Source organism: Chlorocebus sabaeus, chromosome 9 (assembly GCF_047675955.1).
Source record: "Chlorocebus sabaeus isolate Y175 chromosome 9, mChlSab1.0.hap1, whole genome shotgun sequence".
Lineage (NCBI taxonomy): Eukaryota > Metazoa > Chordata > Mammalia > Primates > Cercopithecidae > Chlorocebus > Chlorocebus sabaeus.
This window is the reverse complement of record NC_132912.1, coordinates 104,635,367-104,654,949: the sequence shown is the minus strand read 5'-3', so window position 1 is coordinate 104,654,949 and position 19,583 is coordinate 104,635,367. Positions and strand designations below refer to the sequence as shown.

The 19,583-nt window shown below is 41.7% G+C and overlaps 1 protein-coding gene across 3 annotated transcripts in view; it reads left to right on the top strand.

Moving 5' to 3' along the window:
- Positions 1-19,583, top strand: part of ARMH3 (armadillo like helical domain containing 3) — a 227,652-nt gene that overhangs the window by 167,706 nt on the left and 40,363 nt on the right. For all 3 annotated transcript variants that reach the window (XM_038009495.2, XM_038009496.2, XM_073019294.1), the window contains one exon: positions 12,059-12,137. In XM_038009495.2, coding sequence (XP_037865423.1) covers positions 12,059-12,137 — 79 coding nt within the window. The remainder of the gene's footprint in view (positions 1-12,058; positions 12,138-19,583) is intronic.

The window sequence follows — 19,583 nt, the reverse complement described above, 5'->3', positions numbered from 1 at the left end:
CAAAATAGCTATAACCAGTTGCTTAATTTCCAACAGGTGATGAGGTGGAAACCTACATCGGGCAAAGTCATGCATCAAGGTAGAAAACCCACGCTGTGCAGTCATGCACACAGCTCCAGAAAATGACAAATGCCCCTGAGGCCGTGCGCCTGTACATTTCATGCACATTAAACTTCTCCTCTTTCCCTCCACTTTAATGAATTGTGAACCTTCATCTGCCTAATGCAGAGGCTAGATGAAAATATAGTCAGCAGTGAATACGTTACCTGGTGTGACATGTGTTTCTCACCCAGAAATCAAGAGAAATGCTGACTCAAATCATTCCGCAGGTTAAAATATGAAGGTTGCTAAGGTGTAGTCAATAATACACATTTTGTGTTCCACTCCCTTTAACCAATAAATTTACATTATCAAATTCTCTTGGCTGGGTGTGGTGGCTCAAGCCTGTAATCCCAGCACTTTGGGAGGCCAAGGTGGGCGGATCACGAGGTCAGGGGATCGAGACCATCCTGGCTAACACGGTGAAAACCCGTCTCTACTAAAAATACAAGAAAATTAGCCGGGCATGGTGGCGGGCGCCTGTAGTCCCAGCTACTCGGGAGGCTGAGGCAGGAGAATGGCGTGAACCCAGGGGGTGGAGCTTGCAGTGAGCCGAGATCGCGCCACTGCACTCCAGCCTGGGACACAGAGCAAGACTCCATCTCAAAAAAAAAAAAAAAAAAAATTCTCTTTAGTAATTACTTAGGCCAGCTTACATAATTGGATCATTGGGTAAAGTAAGCAACTAGATGCACTGGTCAGTAGTTCATCCTTCCTGGTGGTTGTCAAAATACCTTTTATACTAGGGTTCCATTTTTGTGTCTTTGGTCCTGAAAAGAATGGCCACAGGGACAGTATTATAATTTATGGAGGGAAATAATGGTCCTGAAAGGGTTAAGGCCTAAAACTTAGGGGGTAAATTAGAAGGATTATCCTAACAGGTCAGTTGCTGATGTTTTGATTAGATAGTTTCAAAGTGAAAAAGTTAGAAGGTATTCTTACTTGAGATTTTATTTTGTTTAATGTTAATCAGCAGAGTCTCTGAGGCTTGTAATGCATTTCTGTTAACAGGCATCAAGGGAAATTGCTTTTTTTCTTGCTGTTGAATTGGATGGGCTGAAGATTCATTGACTCTATGAAGAAGGAAGCTTAGTACTGCATGAAATAGGAGTCTGTGAGGCAATTCCGAAGGTGAAAGAAATGTTAGTTTAATATGAAATAACTCAGCCTCAGATGAACCATTTTAACTACTGCCACATACACTCAATCATACCTTTACCCCTTCTCAGAAGTTTGTATTTTACCTGTATGCCTAAAGGTTTCCCAGGTAAAAGCAATTACGAATATGGTGGTTTTCTTGTCTTTAGTCCCAGATACCTGAGAACATACTCTGTAGTATATTGCATAGTAGTGTATCACTGGACTAGTCTAGGAAAAGGGAAACTGCTTTGGGGGGAAAAAAATCTTTAGGGCTAGATGATATGCAGGAAAACAGAGAGGAAAGTTTTGGAAATGAAATTCAACCAAATAAACTACTACTCAGAGAGGTTGATCTCTTGTCCAAAGTCACACAGTTAATAAGTGGAGGAATCCAGATTTTTTTCAGATCTCCTTTCTCTAAAGCCTTGCTGTTTTCTGTATGAACCATGTGGTTCAGGGAAGCAATGGTATTTTAACTGGGCCTTCAAGGAAGAAGATGACTTAGACTTTTTAGTGGTGATAACATTCTATGTGAAGAAATCCAGGTAAACAAAAGCAAGACATCCAGGTGTAAATGTTTAGTAAGCATTTGAAAATACAGGGCTACAGGTCTTAATGAGGTTGGAGCTTAAGATCCAAATTTTTTACTAAGCCTGAGAAATTCACCCACAATCAGACTGTTTAATGTAAATCTGGTAGTCTTATAGGAGTAGTTTTAGGGTGAAATCTTTAAGAATCTTCATATACATATATATATGTATGTATTGAGTATACCAGTGATGTTCCCTCCTTCCTTGGAATGAGAGCTACAAAAACAACTTTTGCTTGTTTTTCTCTGTTCTGCCTGAAAGATGTACATAGCAGCTTTTAGAGATAGCCTGCTTCCTTCAGGTATCTTAGTAATGAAACAGTCACCATGTTCTGAGCTTCTGAATGAAACTATTTATTTATTGTTTCATAAAAGACTTGTAGTTGCTTCTGTCCATGGGAGGTTGCATTTTGGAGGATTTGCTTTAGATTTGTATTGGATATGAGGAGGAATCCATATTTTCTTTTTCTTTTTTCCTTTTTTCTTAAGACTGGGTCTTGCTCTGTCACCCAGGCTGGGGAGCACAGTGGTGTGATCATGATTCCCTGCAGCCTTGACATCCCTGGTTCAAATCATCCTCCCACCTCAGCCTCTTGAGTAGCTGGGACTACAACAAGCACATGTCACCATGCCCAGCTAATTAAAAAAAAAAATTTTTTTTTGTACTCCTGAGCTAAGCACTTCTCCCACTTTAGCCTCCCAAAGTGCTGGAATTATAGGGGAGAGCCACCGTGCCTGGCCTACATTTTCTCTTAAGCTATATTGCCTACATTGTTAAAGGAACATTTCCATGCTTATCTTTAATGCAAGTTCGGCATTAACTATGTGTCTCAGTTAACAACCACCCGGCACTTGGGAAAAGAGAGCTGCTTTGCAGAGTCATGAGTCAGAAAGAATAAATTTAAAATGGACCAAGAAATCCCCAGCCAGTTTACTGTTCATCCTTACTGTTCCATCTGTCCACTTCATTTTGCTTCAGCCTGTATAAGTGACCCCTATCTTCTGCAGTCAGAAGTTGAAAATTGCATTGGAGGGTGGCCCAGATTCCTGCTCTTAAAGGTGCACTGGGCACAGTGCCATCCCTCACTGTGGTTGGCTTTAGCAATTTCTCTTTACCATGATGTTGTCTATTTATTTTTCCTTCCCCTTTGGGACTTTCTAATTCAGTGGCTTTAGAGGCCCAGTACCAGAGTAAAACACACTCCCCCATGCCTCACCTCATCCTCCCCACCCTCAAACAAACGCACAAACAAAACCTAGGCTTACTTTTAGAAGGTATTGGATTACTTAAATAAGGAATGCCAGAAAGCTTTCCTCTAGCCTCTTGATATGACTTAAGAGGAAGAAAAGCTTTATTGTCATCAGTGTCAACTTTTGCTCCTTCTTTGGGAGGACAGTTGTTCATATCTGAGCCACCTTTTTTCCTGGGATGAGGATAAAACATTTTAATTTTTATTTTCATACTTGGGAGGATAGCTAGTGATTCTGGATCTCCAGAAGCAAAGCTACTTACAGTGAAACTGGACAAAATATTGGTGAGCAAAATAAATTTAGTACCTGCTCTCTTGGAGCTTTTAGTTCAAGTTTCGGAAAAGCTAGAGGTTTGGTTAGAAATTATATTCTCTTTCCCCACTAAGTTCTGTCTGTGGGTAGAACTCCTTTCCCCTTCCTTGGGCCTTATTACTACCTGTATTTCTTTAAATCTTCCCAATTCTATTTCCCTGAATAATGTGGTCAACTCCAACTATTGCTGGAAAAGAAAATGGTAAAGGAAAAGGATGTTGAGAATAAGAGAAACTTTCTTCTCATCTACTAACTGTGCCACCCCCCTCAACATCCTATTCCAATAGCCAAAAGCTGACATCCTTTGCTACGTGCAGAACTTTTGATTTAAGTATATCATACATATTACCATGAGTTGGGCTCTTCTCACCTCCAGGTAGGGTCGTTTCTTCCTGAGCATGTGCCCTTCAGCACTAGTCTCAAATGCCATCTCTGCCACCTTTTGTGGTATTGTACCACAGAGCTCTCTCTCTCCAGAAGCTCCTAAAATCCCAGCTTCTGTAATTTATAGAATAGTTCATGACCCAGTGAGCTCCTTTTCCTACTGCCATCAGCGTTGCTAACATATGCAAGCTTTAGAAAAGTTTTCTTAGTGAGCGAATCACCACATGAATTCTGTGTGGAACTGGTTGGAGAAAGCAGCTTGCTCAAAAACTGCTGGGGCCAAGGAAGCCATGATAATTTATATATGATACAGTTCATCCATTTAAAGTATACAGTTCATGTTTTCTGGTATAATCCTAGGGTTGTGCAATCATCATCACAATCTAACTTTAGAATATTGTGTTCCCCCTGAAAGAAACCCTATACCCAATAGCAGTCACTCCCTATTCTTCCCTAACCCTCCTTGTAGCCCTAAGTAACCATGATTCTACTTTCTGTTTCTACAAATTTGCCTATTCTGGACCTTTCCTATAAATTGAAGTAGCTGTACCATTTTACAATCCCACCAGCGATGTACGAGAGTTCTTCTCCACATCCTTGCCAACATTTGTTATTATTTTTTTGTTTGTTTGTTTGTTTTGAGACAGGGTCTGCACTCTCACCTAGGCTGGAGTGCAGTGACTCCATCTTAGCTCACTGCAGCCTCGGCCTCCTAGGCTCAAGCGGTCTGCCCGCTTTGGCCACCCAAGTAGCTGGGACTACAGGCGCGTGCCACCACATCTGGCTAATTTTTTTTTGGTAATTTTGTAGAGACGGGGGTCTCCCCATGTTGCCCAGGCTTGTTTCGAACTCCTGGGATTGCAGGCATGAGCCACTGTGCCCAGCCTTGCTATTCTGTTTTTACCATTATCCTAATGGGTGTGAAGTGGTATCTCATTGTGGTTTTGATTTGCATTTCCCTAATGACTAATGATACTGAGTATCTTTTCTTGTCTATTCAAATAATTTGTTCTTTAAAAAAATTGTATTATTTGTGTGTAATTCATTGTTGAATATAAGAGTTCTTTATATATTCTGGATACAAGTTTCTTATCAGACAAAATTTGCAAATATTTTCTCTTATTCTGTGGATTGTCCTTTCACTTTCTTGATGGCATTGTTTGCAGCACAAAGTTTAAAGTTCAGATTGATCCACTTTTTCTTTTGTCATTTGTGCTTTTGGTGTTTTATGTAAGAAATCACTGCCTAACCTCAAGTCATGAAGATTCACTTGTAAGAATTTTATAGCTTTTAAGGGCTGGGCGTGGTGGCTCATGCCTGTAATCCTAGCACTTTGGGAGGCCGAGGCAGGCGGATCACGAGGTCAGGAGATTGAGACCATCCTGGCTAACACAGTGAAACCCCATCCCTACTGAAAATACAAAAAAACTAGTTGGGTGTGGTCGCGGGTGCCTGTAGTCCCAGCTACTGGGGAGGCTGAGGCAGGAGGATGGTGTGAACCCAGGAGGTGGAGCTTGCAGTGAGCTGAGATCGTGCCACTGCACTCCAGCCTGGGGGACAGAGTGAGACTCCATCTCAATAAATAAATAAACAAATAAATAAATAAATAAATAAATAAATAAATAAATAAAAATACAAAAAAATTAGCCGGGTGTGGTGGCAGGCACCTGTAGTCCCAGCTACCTGGGAAGCTGAGGCAGGAGAATGGTGTGAACCCAGGAGGCAGAGTTTGCAGTGAGCTGAGATTCCACCACTGCACTCCAGCCTGGGCAACAGAGAGAGACTCCATCTCAAAAAATAAAGAAAAAAGAATTTTATAGTTTTTAGACCTTACGTTTAGATCTGTGATCCATTTCTAGTTCTTTTGTGTATGGTATAAGGAAGGGATCTAACTTCATTCTTTTGCATGTGGATAACTACTTGTCCCAGTACCATTTGTTGAAAAGATTATTTTTTTCCCTATTTAATTGCCTTGCCACCTTTGTCTAAGGGAAACCTTAATCTTTTCATTATGGCTATGTTTTCTCATTCATTGTCCACTCAAACCTTCCTGTATTTTCTCACAGTTCTGGAGGCTAGAAGTCCCAGATCCTTGATCTGGGACCCTAGCAGGGTCAGTTTCTGGTGAGAGCTGTCTTCCTGGCTTATGAGATGGCAGCCTTCTCACTGTGTCCTCATGTGACAGATAGGAAGAGACCTCTCTGGAGTCTTTTTTTTTTTTTTTGAGACGGAGTTTCACTCTTTTGCCCAGGCTGGAGTGAAGTGGCATGATTCTAGTTCACTGCAACCTCCGGCTCCTGGGTTCAAGCGATTCTCCTGCCTCAGCCCCCCAAGCAGCTGGGATTACAGGCACCTGTCACCACACCTGGCTAATTTTGTATTTTTAGTAGAGATGGGGTTTCGCCATGTTGGCCAGGCTGGTCTCAAACTCCTGACCTCAGGTGATCCACCCACCTCAGCCTTCCAAAGTGCTAGGATTACAGGTGTGAGCCACTGTGCCCGGCCTGGTGTCTATTTTTATAAGGACACCAATCCTATTGGATCAGGGGTCCCAGCCTTATTACCTCATTTAACCTTAATTAACTTCCATAAAGGCCTTATCTCCAAATACAATCGCATTGAGGGTTAGGGCTTCAATGTCTGAATTTGGAGGGGACACAGACATTCAGTGTGTAACAGTCTACTGTGACTCTTCTCCCTAGTCTCTTCTTTCCTTAGCCTCATTTTCTTCCTCACTCACACTAGACAGAGGTGAGGAAGTTGTGTCCCGTTTGCAGTATTCACCTTCACTTTTTGTAGGGTGGGGGTTTAGATGGAATGGATGGAGAGGAAATTGAACTCATGTTTTGCTCATTCATCTTTGGGTAGAAAAAAATGCCATTTCTTCTTTCCTGGAAGACTTTCATTTTAGGCATCAGCACCGGCCGTTGCTACCTGTTAGGTTTTGACCGGTAAAAAAGAGAGAGAAGTACTGTTAGAATCTCCCAGAAACTCCCTTCCCAAAGGTTCAGAAAAGATGGTAGTAAATCCTTTTGGAGGTGCTACCAGTGAGAAGGAAAGCCTAAAGAAAATGGGGAGATTCCTCCTTCATCTATAAATCTGGTGCCTCATCTTTCTCCCACTAAGAGCTAGTCAAGCATGAGTCCTCATCTAACGCCTTGGCCAGGTGGAATGGTGCGGAATCACAACCCAGGTGAGCCTGGTAGTCATCAGACTTCCTGGGGAAGAAGCAGCTGTGTAATTCAGTTACTGAAAAGGTGTGTCACTCAGCTTGGTCTGGCTTAGCCTGGTTCCAGTGTTCTGCCATTTCTGTGCCATGTCAGGACATTTTTCCATTTCAATAGTGCAAAGTACTAAGAACTTTAATGGGAAGCCCCCAAGCCCTGTCTGGAATTCCTTTCTTAAGAGCCTAGAGAGAGAAGAGCCAGTGCTAGACTATTTTTCTTACTGCTTAGGCTGAATACCCTCCACCTGGCATATCTCCAGGACATTAGGTTAGCACTCAGATTTTGCAGATAACAATCCCAAAGAAACAAACAAACAAACAAACAAAACGTAAGGCCGACACATATACTGCCTTTGTGGGTACTGAGTTAGAGACTGCTAACTGAATGTAGACTGTTCCACCTTCCTCAGGTTTCTAAATAGTTTTTCAACCTGCCTGGTGGGAGACCTTAATCACCTGCTTAGATCTGAAGTTCTGAGATGAGATTGTCACAGGGCAGGTTGGAAGATGATTTTATCTTATTCCAAATATGTATTCCCAGAGTGGTAAATCTATCATACCCTCAGGATAAGTTTGCCCAAACAATATCAGCTTGTGTGTCCTGCAGTATGAAGAACTGGTCACCCGTAGAGCCAGCTGACACCTGATAAGTATAATGGTGAGAAGGGAAGGAAATAAGTGTACATTTTGAAGGTAATGCCTTCTGGGTTTTCCTTTCTCTCCCTCACTCCCTCCCTTCCTGCCTCCCAGCCCCTCTCACCCTTCTTTCCTCTTTCCTTTTCTCCTTCCCTCTCTTCTTCCTGTCTCTTTTCTTTCCTTTCTTATGTCCTTGCTTTGTTTCCTGGTGAAAGAACTATTCAGGTAGAAAGGAAAGAGAATTACATCCCCAGCAATTCCATTCCCAGGGATTATTTCATTGTTCCAACCTCACTAGCTCCCCTGGTTGCCCCGGTGGCCACGAACATTCCACCCAGACAGAAGCTAGGGTACTTGGATCTCTGTATTCTCCAAACCTAGGCAAGAATAAATAATAATAATAATAATAATAATAATAATAATAATAAACAAGAACAAGAACAAAACTTCTAGTTCAGTTGAGACAGGAATTTTTCAAAAAAAAAATTTCCTAACAAATGTAAGGAAAGCCTGATTTAAAAAAAAAACTATAAAAGCATAAAATGTGGATGCATTTACAGAGTGCAAAATCTTTTTCCGAAGATACCTGTGGTCTCTGGTAGATTGATTTGACTACTGTAGCTCCTTTCCGTCAATCCTGTTGGTCCTGGACACAACCCTATGACACAAGACTCCACCCTGAGTGAACTTAAATTGGTGCTGCTGCTGGGATCGATGGGATTATCAGTTCCTCTCTAAACTTGCTTCCCCTACCTTCTCATTGGGTTTAGGGTCCTGGTTTTCCTTTCTGCTTATGGGCTGTGGTCATCTCTGCCAACATCCTTGAGCCTTGCTCTCTGATTGAGAAAAATATTTGACCCCCACTTGGTCACAAAATTCTTTCCTACTTTGGATTTAGACTAAACCTCAGCCTTAACTTCCAGATATTATCTTCAGCTCTCTTGGTAGTTTCTAGAAAAATAAGTTGTCAGAACTCTCCTCTTGCTCCTGACTCATGTCTGTCATATTTGGTTTATTCATTTATTGAGGATTTATTGAGCACAAGCTGTGTACCAGGCATTGGGTTAGATGTTCGGCATTGCTTTTCCAAGTTTTTATTATTTGTACTATAAATGTTATATATTATGTTATATAAATGTTATAAATGTACCCTCTAAGATTTAGCCCTCTTTCAACAAACATTTCTTATATGGCTGCAATAGACTATTCCCAGATATTGTGATAAGTGCAGAGATTGGTATTTTTTTTTAAGTTTTTGGTTTATACTTTTATTACCAGAATTAGATTAAATGGTTCTATAATTCTTTACTATCAAGAAGCTATAAAAGAAAATAGTGATTTGTTATGCTAGCTCATACATACACACACACGCACGCAAACACACATATACACATGTGCACACGTTTTATTTTTATCTTTGAGACAAGGTCTTGTTATGTTGCCCAGTCTGGAGTGTGGTAACACAAACACAGCTCACTACAGCTTCATCCCCCTGGGCTCAAGTGATCCTCCCACTTCAGCCTTCCAAGTAGCTGAAACTACAGGCACATGCCATCACACCTGGCCCTGGCTTATTATTTTTTTTATTTTGTAGAGACAGGGTCTCACCATGTTGCCCAGGCTGGTCTCGAACTCCTGGATTCAAGTAATCCTCCCACCTTAGCCTCCCTAAATGCTGGGATTACAGTTGTGAGCCACTGCACCCAGCCCATGCACCCATTTTGTTGTTGTTGTTGATTTTAGGTGGAGTTTTTTGTGAGAAGACAGGGTTTTACTATGTCACCCAGGCTGGAGTGCAGTGGCACAGTCTTGGCTCACTGAAACCTCTGCCTCCTGGGCTTAAGTGATCCTCCCACCTCAGCCTCCCAAGTAGCTGGGACCACAAGTGTGTGCCACCACACCTGGCTAAATTTTTTTGTATTTTTTGTAGAGACAGGGTTTCACCATGTTACCTAGGCTGATCTTGAACTCCTGAGCTCAAGTGATCCGCTCACCTTGGCCTCTCAAAGTGCTGGAATTACATGCGTGAGCCACCACACCTAGCCCACACCACCCATTTTAATAAACTTTCTGTTTTGGAATAATTTTAGATTTACAGAAAAAGTAAAAAGATAATCCACAGAGTTCCTGGATACCCTCAGCCTAATTTCCCTCATTTTATGTCACCAAGGTACATCTATCAACACTAAGTAACTGGCATTATTATTAACTAAACTCCATGTTTTAATTAGATTTTACTAGTTTTTCCATTAATTTCCTCTTGCTGTTCCAGGGGCCATTCCAGGATATGCATTTAATTGTCATATCTCCCCAGTGATCTGTGACAATTTCTCAACTCTTGTTTTTCATGGCTTTTAGAGTCTTAAGAAAGTACCAGCTGAGCACGGTAGCTCATACCTGTAATCCCAATACTTTGGAAAGCCAAGGCAAGTGGATCACCTGAAGGGTCAGGAGTTTGAGAACAGCCTGGCCAATGTAGTGAAACCCCATCTCTATTAAAAATACAAAATTAGCTGGGCATAGTGGTGGGGGCCTGTAATCCCAACTTCTTGGGAAGCTAAGGCAGAAGCAGAAGAATTGCTTGAACCCAGGAGGTGGAGGTTGTAGTGAGCCGAGATTGTGCCATTGCCCTCCAGCCTGGGCAACAACAGCAAAACTCCATCTCAAAAAAAAGAAAAGAAAAGAAAAGAAAAGAAAGAAAGAAAGAAAGAAAGAAAGAAAGAAACTACCAGTCAGGGCCAGGAGCAATGGCTCATGCCTGTCATCCCAGCATTTTCGGAGGCCGAGGAGGGAGGACCGCCTGAGCTCAGAAGTTTGAGACCAGCCTGGGCAATCTAGTGAAACCTCATCTCTATGAAAAATACAAAAATTAGTCAGACACGGCGGCACATGCCTGTAGTCCCAGCTACTTGGGAAGCTGAAGTGGGAGGATTGCTTGAGCCAAGGAAGTGGAGACTGTAGTGAGCTATGTTTGTGCCACTGCACTCCAGCCTGGATGACAAAGTGAGACCCTGTCTAAAAAAAAAAAAAAAAGTACCATTCAGTTATCCTGTAGAATGTCCCCTATCTGATATTTTTCTTGTGATTAGACTGAGATATTAAGTGTCCTTCTCATCAGGTCACACCAAGGGTTGCATGATATCTACATGATATCACTGGCAATATACAGCTTCATCATTTTGTTAAGGTAGTGTTTGCCAGGCTTCTTTGCTATAAAGTTACTGTGTTTCCCATTTGCTACTCTAGTCTTTGGCAATCAGTCACTAAATCTAGCACACCCTCAGGATGAGAAATAAACTTCATTTCCTATAGGGAGAAGTATCTACATATATATTATTTGAAATTGTTCTATAAGAAAGATTTGTTGGCCAGCTGCCGTGGCTCATGTCTGTAATTCCAGCACTTTGGGAGGCAGAGACCTGTGGATTGCTTGAGCCCAGGCTTAAGCCTGGGCAACATGGCAAAACCCGGTCTCTACCAACAAAATACAAAAATAATTAGCCAGACATGGTGGCACGTGCCTGTAGTCCCACTAGGGAGGCTTAGGTGGGAGGATCACTTGAGCCTAGGAGGTTAAGGATTCTGTGAGCCATGATCATGCCACTGCATTCTAGACTTGGTGACAGTGACATGCTGTCTAAAATTATATATATGTATATATATAATTTTATATATATATGAGAAAAAACGAGATTTGTCTCTTCTCTATGAATCATTTATCTTCGTATGGACTCATGTGAAACCATGTTCTAAAACCTGTGTTCTTTTTGCTACACCAGGCAAGAAATGACAAAGACCTATACCAAGGCATTGGTTTCAGGGAAATTTATTTCAGATTTCAGAGATTTTTTAAGAGGTAGATTTGATAAGACTAGGTGATTTTGGATGTGACCAAGTGATGGAGAAGGGAGTGTTTTAAAATGACACTCAGCTTTTGGGTTGAATGGCCAGATATAAAATTTTGGTTTGAAACTACTTACTAACAAATATGAAGATTGCTTCTATTTAGCCTATGTGTTGTTGGCCCAACTTTACCGAGTGCCCTATTCTCCTGAGTCAAAGAAGACAGTTTTTCTTTCTGATTGAAGCACCAGGGCCCTCTAGTGGACAACCCTCTGGGTTCCCTTTCTCATCTGAAGGACTCAATATTTTTGTTCGGCTTTGAGTTTTTTCCGTTAGTTCATTTGCAGAGCAGAGATGCTTGATTCTATTTTCTGTCTGATAGTAAGTCCTTCCCATTTCAGAGTTATCAATTCACCCCCATCTGTGACCTCCTCATGTTCAATAAGAGGACAGTTACCCAGTCATAATCCATCCCATGCTCTAGTACTCTAAACCAGAGGGTACTTGATCGTTATTTTTTAACAGATGTATCCCCCTCTTCCATCTGGCACCATATTAATATGAATTCTTTGTTTCAGAGCCATCATCAACCACTTTAACCCCAAAATTGAGTCCTACGCTGCTGTGAATCACATATCCCAACTGTCAGAGGAGCAGGTAAGCCACTACTTTCCCCAGATGACCTAGTTGGTGGCTAGGATCAGGCAGTTGCCTTCTCTCTGATGGCAGGGGTTTCTGTGACTGAGTTTTTGTGGGGGTGTCCAGGGCCAGGCTACTGAGAGGAATTAGTGTGGGATTGGTTGATAGTACTTTTAATAGAGTGATACTATCTGCCTTTGTGCCATCTGAAGGGTTTGTTAATTATATAGAAGATATGTAGGTGAAAATCTAGTGAATTATTGTTTTAGAGTGAGTGTGATAAGGCATTTCTTTTTTTAAAATTTTAGGCAGAGAGTCATTTTGATTTTTGAAAATAAGAAATGAGAACTTAGAAATGGGTGAAACTGCTGATTGGAAAAACCCTGAGTTCAGCTTAATTTGAAGCTATTTGGCTCGTTAAAACATGAGCCCTCATTGGGACAGCTTTTCCTTAGTAATTGAGTTCTCTTTGCCTTGAGCAATTATTTCTGAGGAGGTTTTTCTGTAGTATGGACTAAGTTGGAGATGCAGTTAGCCTTGTGTCTTTGTTTTCCTTAAATCTGGCCTGATTTCCCCTTCTCCCAGAGCGTCTGCACTCAGCTCTGCATTATATAAAAGTACAGATGAGGCATTAGCGTGGCATGGGATTGAACTTGATGTGTCAAAATGAGACTCTCGAGTCCTTTTTTTAAAAGCACAAAATAAGACATCCTATTCATATGGTTCCCTTTCCTTTTAACCCTACTCCCAAATTGGAGGGGCCAGGGTATAGACTCCAAGCCAGTAGGAAGACCACATGTGCCCTGTTCTCCTTTTTTGCCAGTGCATCTTTGTAACCCTTGTTTGAGCTTCTTGCTGGCACAGCCAGTCAGCCAGCTATGATTTGACCATGTGTTTCAATGTTCGTCAAAGCTATTCAGTTCTCCCAGCGAAGCACCAAGCAAGCCTTTTTCCTAACAGTCAAGCTTCTCAGTATTCCCACCGATGGCTCTTTTCTCAGCCAGATGGATAGGACTCTATTAGTCTGTCAGTTGTTCCCTTTGACATATTTGTTCTCTTTTGTGAGGCCAGCTGTGAGAATCCATCCTCACATTTAAAACTGCTTTTATAAATGGCCTTTATTTCCTTTTTTCGTCTCTGCCTGTGGAGCTATCCTGAGTCCTGTTCTTTGATGCTGTGCTGTCTGTAAGGTGCTTTGTGATGCTACCATTTTCTTGTTGGACTGGCTCACATTAATTTTACTATATCATTTTTATGCAAAATAATTCAACATCTTGAGTTTTATGCAGTAAGAGAAGGGGTGATTTCCCTACCACAGTGAACTCTGGTTAGTCTGAAAGCTTTTTTTTTTAAAAAAAAAAAAAAAAAGAAGAGGAAGAGACTTTTGCTCTGTCAGCCACGTGCGGTATTCATCCCCCAGCAGCTTGGGAAGGTCAAGCTGAAATCTTTCTCCAGCAGTAGCTGCCACAGACCAATAATAAAAATCCTTTCTGGCACACAAGGCAGTCTGTGAAAGGATGATTAGCAAGCACGTGTCCTCAGCCTCCTCCAACTTCTTTCAAAGTTAAATGAAATGATGAAAGTGCCTCTCAAAAAGAGTGCACAGGCCAGAGATGAAGCGATTTCAGTGGAGAGGGATTTCATAGGAGAATGGGGAAGGGATAGCAAAATTGATTTACTTGGTCAATATATAATTGTATACCAGCTGGGTACAATGGCTCACACCTGTAATCCCAGCACTTGGGGAGGCTAAGGTGGGCAGATTGCTTGAGCCCAGGAATTCAAGACCACCCTGTACCACTTGGTGAAGCTGTCTCTACAAAAACAAAAAAAAAAAAAAAAAAAAAAAAGAGAGAGAGAGAGAAATTAGCCAGACGTGGTGGTACGCACCTGTAGTCCTAGCGACTTGGGAGGCTGAGGTGGGAGCTGAGGTGAACCCAGGGAGGTTGAGGCTGCGGTAAGCTGTGATCATACCACTGCATTCCAGCCTGGGTGACAGTGAGACCCTGTCTCAAAATAATAGTAATGATAATAATTATCTTTTGTTGTTGTTGTTGTTGTTGAGACGGAGTCTCGCTTTGTCGCCCAGACTGGAATGCAGTGGCGCGATCTCGGCTCACTGCAAGCTCCACCTCCTGGGTTTACGCCATTCTCCTGCCTCAGCCTCCCGAGTAGCTGGGACTACAGGCGCCCACCACCACGCCTGGCTAATTTTTGTATTTTTAGTAGAGACGGGATTTCACCGTGTTAGCCAGGATGGTCTTGATCTCCTGACCTTGTGATCCACCCACCTTGGCCTCCCAAAGTGCTGGGATTACAGGCGTGAGCCACCATGCCCGGCCAATTATCAGTATTATTATATACCTTCTATAAGTTGTGGTGCTAAGGTAAGTGGGGATCAGTGGTGAATAATCTTATTCATTGCTCTCATTGAGTCTTTGTGTACTCATTACCTCTTTTAACAGTCCTTTTCACTTGGTGGTTTGGAGGAGGGTGATACTATTCTGGGACCTTCTTGAGAGCCACCCTCAAAATAGTTGTTGCTTCTCTTCCCTAACTGACTTTGAAGGGTGCTAAATGACAGCATTACAGTACACTTGGTTTATTCTCAGCACTATCAGATTAGATGTATTTGACTGCCTCGTTAATCTCCAGCATGTGTTGGAGCACTTCTCTCCCTTCACTTATGAGCATTAATGTGAATGTCACTTAATGTTAACAGTATTCATGGCCTCTCAAAGAGCTAGTTTTATGGATTGCAGTAGGGCCCTGCAGTTGTTGACAGCAGACTGAGTAGAGAAAAAAGTCAAGAACTTAATCCTCAATAGATTCTAAAGTACTCCTAAAATAAAACCTAAAGACCATGGATAGGTGTTAAATGAAATTTATAGCATTCAGTAAGTTAGCAGAGAAGAAAGGGCTCTTTGCTATGTCTGCCTGCCCAGACTGCCATTTTCTTCTGGCAAAGAGATTTGTGAATTCTTGAATTCTGACAACCCCTAGACACATTCTAGCCTCTATGAGGCATTTCAAGGTGATACTTGTCAATTCATTATTGCGTATTAAACAGAGCCCAGCCTTTCACATTGGGGTTTCTTTTCAGATATCCAGAAGGTAAATGACATTTTTCTGTTAATTGTCATTGGCTTCATCATTCATGATAAACTTTTTAATCAGTTAATACCCTCAGTGTGACTGAAGGATCATTCTTTTTTGTTTGTTTTTGAGATGGAGTCTCACTCTGTCACGCAGACTGGAGTGCAGTGGCACGATCTTGGCTCACTGCAGCCTCTGTCTCCTGGGTTCAAGTGATTCTCCTGCCTCAGCCTCTCAGGTAGCTGGGATTATAGGTGCATGCCACCACACCCAGCTGATTTTTGTTTAAGTAGGGTTTTGCCATGTTTGCCAGGCTGGTCTCAAACTCCTGACCTCAAATGAGCCACCTGCTTTAGCCTCCCAAAGTGCTGGCATTACAGGCGTGAGCCACTGCACCCGGCCTGTATGCATTTTTATGGTATATATGCAGGTGTTGTATTTGTTTGGGGTTAATTGTGAAGCTTGTTCATTTTTACCTCTTTTTTTTTAATATGTGATAGAATATATATAACATAACATTTACCATTTTAACCGCCCCCTTTTTTTTTTTGAGACGGAGTCTTGCCCTTGTCACCCAGGCTGGAGTGCAGTGGCGCTATCTCAGCTCACTGCAACCTCTGCCTCTCGGGTTCAAGCAATTCTCCTGCATCAGCCTCCATAGTAGCTGGGATTACAGGTGCCCACCACCACGCTTAGCTAATTTCTTGTATTTTTTAGTGAAGATGGGGTTTCACCATGTTGTCCAGGCTGGTCTCGAACTCCTGACCTCAGGTGATCCACCTGCCTCGGGCTCCCAAAGTGCTGGGATTATAGGCGTGAGCCACTGTGCCCGGCCCATTTTAACCCTTTTTAAGTGTACAGTTCAGTGGCATTAAATACATTAACATTGTTGTGCAACTATCTCTGCTGTCCTCTCCAGGGCTTTTTCATCATTCCATACTGAAACTCTATATCCATTAAACAGTTACTCCCCATTTCCCCTACCCTGAGCCCCTGATAACCACTGTTCTACTCTGTCTCTATGAATTTGACTGTTCTAGGTACTTTAATGGAATCATACAGTGTTTGGACTTTTGTGACTAGCTTATTTCACTTAGCATCATGTATTCAAGCTTCATCCATATTCTACCATGTGCCACAATTTTGTTCCTTTTTAAGGCTGAATAATATTCCATTGCATGTATATACATTTTGTTTATTCATCCATTGGTGGACATTTGGGTTGTCTCCACCTTTCAGCTATTATGAATAATGTTGCTTTTGAACACTGGCATACAACTATGTGTTGGAGTCCCTGCTTTCAATTCTTTTGTGTATATACTCAGAAGTGGAATTGCTGGATCACAGGATAATTCTATGTTTAACATTTTGAGGAACTGCCAGAATGTTTCTCAGATTGGCTGTACCATTTTACATCCAATTTCTCCACATCCTTGCCAACACTTGTTTTCTGTCTTTTTTTTTGTTTTGTTTTGTTTTTTTAATAGCCAGCCTAATGGGTATGACGTGGTATCTCATTGTAGTTTCAGTTTGCATTTACCTAATGATATATTGAGCATCTCTTCATGTACATATTAGCCATTTGTATATCATCTTTAGAGAAATGTCTTTTTAAGTCCTTTGCACATTTTTTAATTGGGGAATTTTTTTGTTGTTGTTAACTGTTAAGAATTCTTTATATATTCTGGATGTTAATTCCTCATTAGATATCTGATCTCCAAATACTCTATTCCATTCTGTGGTTTGTCTTTTTACTCTATTATTAGTGTCCTTTACACATAAGACTTTTAAAACTTTGGTGAAGTCCATTTTGTCTGTTTGTTGTTGCTGTTGTTGCCTGTGCTTTTGGTGTCAAATCCAAGAAATCCAAGAAGTCCAAGAAGTTATTGCCATATCTAATGTTATGAAGCTTTTCCCCTATGTTTTCTTCTAAGAGTGTAGTTTTAGCTCTTATGTTTTGATATGTAATCCATTTTGAGTTAATTTTTATATATGGCATTAGGTAAGGGCATTTTGACCTCTTTTTGTATTTAACATATCTTTATGAATAAAGATTATGGAGAAGATACAACTTGCTTTTCTAAGAGCTATGAAATTACTCATAGTTTATTCCCTACTGGATTCGGCTTGTTTCTAGGAAGAAGAAACAAAGGTTTTCAATTTTGAAAACCTAGGAAGAAGAAACAAAGGTTTTCAATTTTGAAAACCTTTCAAAATTGTCCTTCAGGCCCCTTGTCCCCTGCTTAACTGAGATTTAGTTCCTTTCTCTCTCCAGTGTGGCTTTTTAGTAAGCATGCATTCTTACCTGGTAGAATCATTTGATATGTCCAGGAAAATTGATCATCAAGGAATAAGGATTCCCAAAAAGATGAAACGAAGGGGTCAGACTGGAAGATTTAGAATGCATACCAGCTTAAGTGGTTTCAGACATTAGGAACTTTGAGTCTACTTTGATTCTTTCCATTCCTAAGGCTACTTTCTTTCTGCTTCCAGTTGTGTTCATCTCCTCTAGCTCTCTTCTCTTTTAAAGAGGACTACAAATAACGCACCCTGAGCATATCAGTCAGCCTTGTAAGCCTTCCGAAATTCTGGTCTTCAGCTTGTCCCTCGCTAGTGGCCTGCACCCTAATTTTCTTTTTTGTTTGCTTGGTGGGTGCGTGTGTGTGTGATCTCAATCTGTTGCCCAGACTGGAGTGCAGTGGCATGATCATAACTCACTGCAGCCTCGACCTGCTGGGTTCAAGTGATCCTTCCATCTTATCCTGCTGAGTGAGTAGGACCACAGGCGCATGCCACCATGCCTGGCTAATTTTTTAAATTTTTTTGTAGAGATGGAGTCTCATTATGTTGTCCAGGCTAGTCTCGAACTGCTGGGCTCAGGCAATCCACCCACCTTTGCCTCCCAAAGTGCTAGGATTATAGGCATGAGCACCAGGCTGCACTCTGAGTTTCATTCCCCTAGGAGGATAGTTGTCATACAACTTGTGTTGCATAGATAAACCCCGTGACCATTTTGTCTGTACTAAATAAATGTAGATTGCAGGTGTTTAAGAGAAACTTTTACCTCCAGGCTAATTCTTGGGTTTGGATGCTTTGAGCATATCCTGTCTTGGTGAGGCAATGCTGCTACCTTCACAGAAGTATGCTGAAATGGAAGAGCTCTCCAGGGAGGTTCTTCTGCCTATCCTGCCCTATCTGACACTCTTAGATACTCCCTCTCCTCTATTCTTACTTTTATTTTATTATTTTTTTTTTAGAGACAAGGTCTTGCTCTGTCACCCAGACTGGAGTGCATGGAGCGATCATTGCTTACTGTAACCTCAAACTCTTAGGTTCAAGTGATCCTCCTGCCTTGGCCTCCTGAGTAGCTAAGACTACAGGAGCATGCTACCATGCCCCGCTAAATTTTTTTCAGTTTTGTGGAAAGAGGAGTCTCAATGTGTTGCCCAGGCTGGTCTCACACTCTTGGCCTTAAGTGATCCTCCCATCTTGTCCTCCCAAAGTGCTGGCATTATAGGCGTGAGCCACTGCACCCAGCCCTATTCCTACTTTTCAAACTAGGAGAAAGACTTTGATATTATCAGCTGCATCATATTAGAAATGCATCCATATATGTGCTAGAGGTCTGCCATGCAGTTTCTTAGAATAATATTAATTCACAGGTAGTGCTTAACCTAAGGTCCAAGAATAAATAGGCTTTAAAGAGTTAGTACACACCCTGAAATTGTGTGTGAAATTATGCATATGTCCTTTTTAAAATTATTATTATTGAAGAGGGTTCATCTTTCCTAAGATCCTCAACCGGTCTTTGACTTCCCTTTTACAACATTTTAAGAATCACTAGCTTAGCTACTTTGAAAAGTACCTCATACTTAGGCTGGGCACCGTGGCTCATGCCTATAATCCCAGCACTTTGGGTGGCCAAGGCGGGCAGATCACGAGGTCAGGAGTTTAAGATCAGCTGGCCAACATAGTGAAACCCCGTCTCTACTAAAAATACAAAAATTAGCTGGGCGTGGTGGCATGTGCTTGTAATCTCAGCTACTCAGGAGGCTGAGGCAGAAGAATTGCTTGAACCCGAGAGGCGGAGATTGCAGTGAGCTGAGATCGTGCCACTGCACTCCAGCCTGGGCGACAAAGCAAGACTCCGTCTCAGTGGGGAGGGAAAAAAAAGTACCTCATACTTTTCTTTGCTCCAAAGCCATCAGACCTTTGAAAATGCTCATTGAGGATCTTGAGCTCCTTTTAGGCTATTCACCATTTGGGTTGGTTTATAAATGCTATGATGTGGTGATTTATATCTGCTCTAATTTCCTTATAGGCAAGAGAGGGCTTCATAGCAGACCTTTACAGAAGATTCTCTAGAGC